Source organism: Tupaia chinensis, unplaced genomic scaffold, assembly GCF_000334495.1.
Source record: "Tupaia chinensis unplaced genomic scaffold, TupChi_1.0 Scaffold000661_1, whole genome shotgun sequence".
Classification (NCBI taxonomy): Eukaryota; Metazoa; Chordata; class Mammalia; order Scandentia; family Tupaiidae; genus Tupaia; species Tupaia belangeri.
In genome coordinates, this window is record NW_006160183.1 from 295,466 (window position 1) to 299,705 (window position 4,240).

Below are 4,240 nucleotides of genomic sequence, written 5' to 3' on the forward strand. Positions count from 1 at the left end.
GCCCTTTGGACGGGTATCCATGAAGCAAATATGGGGCCTTATGAAAAAGCCAATGAGGGAATCTCTATTTCCTCTAGCAGGGTGGCCCATTTGAAGGCTAAGGCAGAAGCAACTCTTGTTCAAATAGTTATCCCTACGTATGTTGCTACATATTACCCTTTTATGAGCTGAAATTTTATGTCACCATCTCATCTGGCCTCACAGTAACCCTACAGAGGGGATAGGAACGAAACCACTTGACCCCCTCCCTCTTGCACATGAGGACACTAAGTTCCAGAAGGTGAAATACCTTCACTAGGTTCCAGGGAACTGAAGATACACTTCCAATAGCCAATCTAAGACTGCTGAGGCTCGCCTGTCCTCTAGCTGTCATGAGGCCCCTCTGCCAGCTCTTTCCACCCTCACGGATATAAGCCCAGTTCCAAGCCTCTGCAGGTCTCATGGCCTGAGACCACACTGAACTTTGCTTCTGCCCAGCCCTGTTTCTCCTCTCTAATCCTGGACACAACCTCCAGTCTAAGAGAAGGAAAAGGAACTACCTGTGGGGCATACTCTAAGTGGTATCTCACAACGGCCTTCTTGTGTATTCTTGTCTTACTTTACAAATGAGAAGACAGAGTGAGGTCCTGAGAGGCCCATTAAGCCATCTAACCTACACACATAGCGGGTTGGGGCCCAAATTAGAACCCAGGCATCCAACCTCACCCCTGGCTCCTTCCTTGCCTCTGAGTGCCTTAATGGAAGTGTCCAATAGCCTCATCTATGCCATCAGAGGCCCTGGGGTGGCTCTGCTTATGAAAGAACCAATGCAAGACACAAGGTTAAGCTCTTACTCAGGCCTTGGGCGCTGTTTCTCTACAGAGAACATACTCCTCGAGCAACGTGTCCAAGCCCTGCTCAGAGCCCAGTTCTCACAGTAGCCTCTCCATTGGCCAAGGAACAAGCCTGAGAATCTGCTACAGACGTCCCAGAAAAACAATCACTCCAGAAAAAAGTCTCCTGACAGTATCAGTGCCCAGCACCTACCCACCTCCCGCCTGGAGGATCCTGTCATATTCTGCTCATGCTATTGTGCCCTATCAGCAGGCATAATTACCACTGGCTCTCAAGCTGCCAGTCCACAGAGCCAAAAAAATAACATGCCTTGTGATGTGTCCTGTCTATCCAATGACCTGGACCAGGCCCCTGCCAGCCCCTGCTCTCCTGCTACACCAGGCTCCTGAGGCAGAAATCACAGCCCTTCCTGTTGGCTTGGGAGAGGGGCTCTCCCACTTCTACTGAACCAAGGCCCCTGAGCTGGTAGCATTATTAGACTCTTCACCCTTGCAGCCTTCAGCAGAGCAGGGCCTGTGTAAGAGCAAACAGGTGCCAACAATGGGAACAGTCTGTGCTCATCTGCCAAATCCCAAATGGAATCAAGCACAGGAAGCACTTTTTCTTTTTTAAACTGAATGACATCCTCGATCTAATTTATCTCCCAACCAGATCTGAATCTAAATGTTTTTTAAAATGACCAAATCAGAACCAAGTATTTATCAGGACAAAATGAACGTGTATTGAATAACCAATATGTACCAGGTGCCTCGTGTTTGTTTTCTTACTTAATTGGCCTAAACCCCTTCAAGAGAAGCCTTACTAGCTCCATTTTACAGATGAAGAAACTATGACTCAGAGAGGTAAGAAACTTGCTTAGGCTGAGAATGGCAGATTTAAGACTCACAGCACCAAATGCCCACCATTGGACAACCAAGCACCAAAGGCAACATGGCACTGACTTAGTTTGTTAACATGCAGGGTCCAATTCCTCAGAGTCTTGCCCATCCACCGCACCCTCACTGAACACCAGGCTTCTGTACCCTTTCCATTTTCAGGAGCCTATACCAGCAGCAGCTTCTTTCCCATCTGAATGAAACAGGAACTGAAGGATTCACTTTGCTTTGACTCATATTTTTATACCCTCGGTCAGTATTTTTAGAAATGATAAAGATTTCCATATCTCCTGGTTCTCCAACTGTTAGAGAAAAATCAGGCTAGTGTGACATAAGGTTTGAATTTGCATTTGGGATTCAGTAGATTAGTTATTCTTTCTGATATTGGGGATGAAGATTTCTTTCATGTCTCTGGGCACACACTACACTAGGTAGGTATACATTTGAAAGAGTGACTATGAGCAAATTGTCATCCCTGTGTCTGCAGTGTTGAGCATGGTCTGGCATACTGTAGCTGCTCAAACAGGATCAGATTAGCTAGATGGATGGTAGGTGGATGATGGGGTGGGTGGATGGGTGAATAGGTGGGTAGATGGATGAGTGGGTGAACAGATGGGTAGATGGAGGAATGGATAGGTGGAATGATAGGTGGGTAGCTGGATAGGTGAATGGGCAGCTGGTTGGCTGGGTGGGTAGATGAATGGATGAATGAATAGGTGAGCTAATGGGTAGGTGGCTGGATAGATGAAAAAGGGTAGATGGATTTAAAAATGACCTGTTGGCCTCAAAGACTTAAAACTGGGTGTAATGTTGATGTGCTTGATTGAGACAATATACAGTGTACTCTGGATGGAAAATCTCATTTTGTATGCTGTAATGATGTACAGTGAATGAATGTAAATAAAAAAATATATTTAAAAAACCTGGGTGTAAAACACAAATATTTTCCAACCACTTATAACTCACATATCTTACATTCCTGTTAAAGTATTTTGTAGGTTTCTAATGGCCTCTTGAAAGATAAGAGTACCATCATTCTTTCTGATCATAGAGTCTGCTCAGAACGAAAACCCTATCCGAGGCACCAGTCCCACACCCAGTCCCCATGCAGCTTCTCCTCTGATTCCCAAACCACAGAATAGGAACTGCCAGGCTCAGGAAGCCTGCAAACACCCTTTCCTGGAGCAGCTGCTCTGGACATCCTGGGGGTGGGGAGCCATGATGACTGTGCCTCCTGGACTGGCACTGCCAGAAGAGCTATTATGGAGCATAATGAATTCTGCAGCTTTTAGGAAGTGGCAGCCAAGGTTATCAGCTGCTGTGCTAGAGGTTTCTCCCCAAGTCCCCCATCTGCAGCCAAACCCAGCCAGCATCAATGGGAGATAAGGCAAACCCCGCAGGCACATAAAGGCCAGGCTGAGAGTATATGGCATCTTGGGGTTCAGCTGGGGGTCAGAGCAGGAGCCTGGGCACAATTATCTCTGAGAGTTACTACCATCTTACAGGGGAGGAAACTGAGGCCCAAAGAGATTAAGCAATTTGCCCCTGACCCTCAGTTAAGGCAGTGCAACTGGAACCTGAATCCAGGTCTTCTGACTCCAAGCTCAAGATGTGCATGCTCCTTCCACTTCCTCCTTGCCAGTCTCTGCTATCTGTCCCCGCACAGTTGCTCAGGTATACTGTTGATTCATTGATAATTATCTTCTGGGAAGAAGAGGTAGGTGGGGACTCATGTACTCAGTCCCTCTCTTCTGGGGGGTAGAACCCAGGTCTCTGAATGCAGCCTTGTTGTAGCCAAACCCAAACCAAGATTCACCTCCCATATGGAGGAGCAGGGTCAGGAAGCTCCTACATCAGGGGCATCCTTGGAAGGCAGAGCTCGGCCAACACATACCTGTACCTGAGCCCCACAGCCCCACACCATAAACCCATAGCCCACCTCATAGGTGCAGAGGGTCAGAGACTCCTGAGGACCACTATGGAGCTTACCATGGACTCACTGATGAGGAGGAGCAGGAGGGCTTCCTCGATGTTATCCTTTGGGCAGTAGAGGCTGAAAGACATAAATGGCAGCACTGGCTCCAGCAAACCCCTCACCAAGCAGCACCACTGGCCCACCATGCCAGCCCTTCTGCCCCAGAGTCAGCACCAGTCCTAGTAAGCTGACCCTCTCCTGCATAATTAACAGGCACCGGATACCACCTGAGCTCTTTAACATGCCTGGAGTTATGGATAAGAAAGGCTGTGGTGGGCAGTGGCTGCTGAGTTGGAATGCTGTAGAGCTCCTGGGGAAGAAATGCTCCTTTTGTGCAGGGAGTAGCTGGAGGCAAGGAGCAGGGAAGAGGCAGAAAGGAGCTCTGCTGGTTAGCCAGAGATTCCACTTTCTATTACTAGCATAAGCAAGAGAGAGACGTGTTAGGCAAGACTATTGGGAAGACAGGTAACCCCAAGTAATGTGTTTGTCTTCTGGGTGCCTTATGGGATTCTCACCCAATCTCCACACCGAACTACCTTCTCTAGTCTGTCTGGTT

General features: G+C 48.0%; 1 protein-coding gene across 1 annotated transcript in view; it reads right to left on the bottom strand.

The window, feature by feature from the left end:
* Nucleotides 1-4,240, bottom strand: part of TTC7A (tetratricopeptide repeat domain 7A) — a 142,337-nt gene that overhangs the window by 74,943 nt on the left and 63,154 nt on the right. Inside the window, 1 exon segment of the mRNA XM_006159882.3 lies at nucleotides 3,699-3,762. Within this exon segment, the coding sequence (XP_006159944.1) occupies nucleotides 3,699-3,762 (64 nt within the window).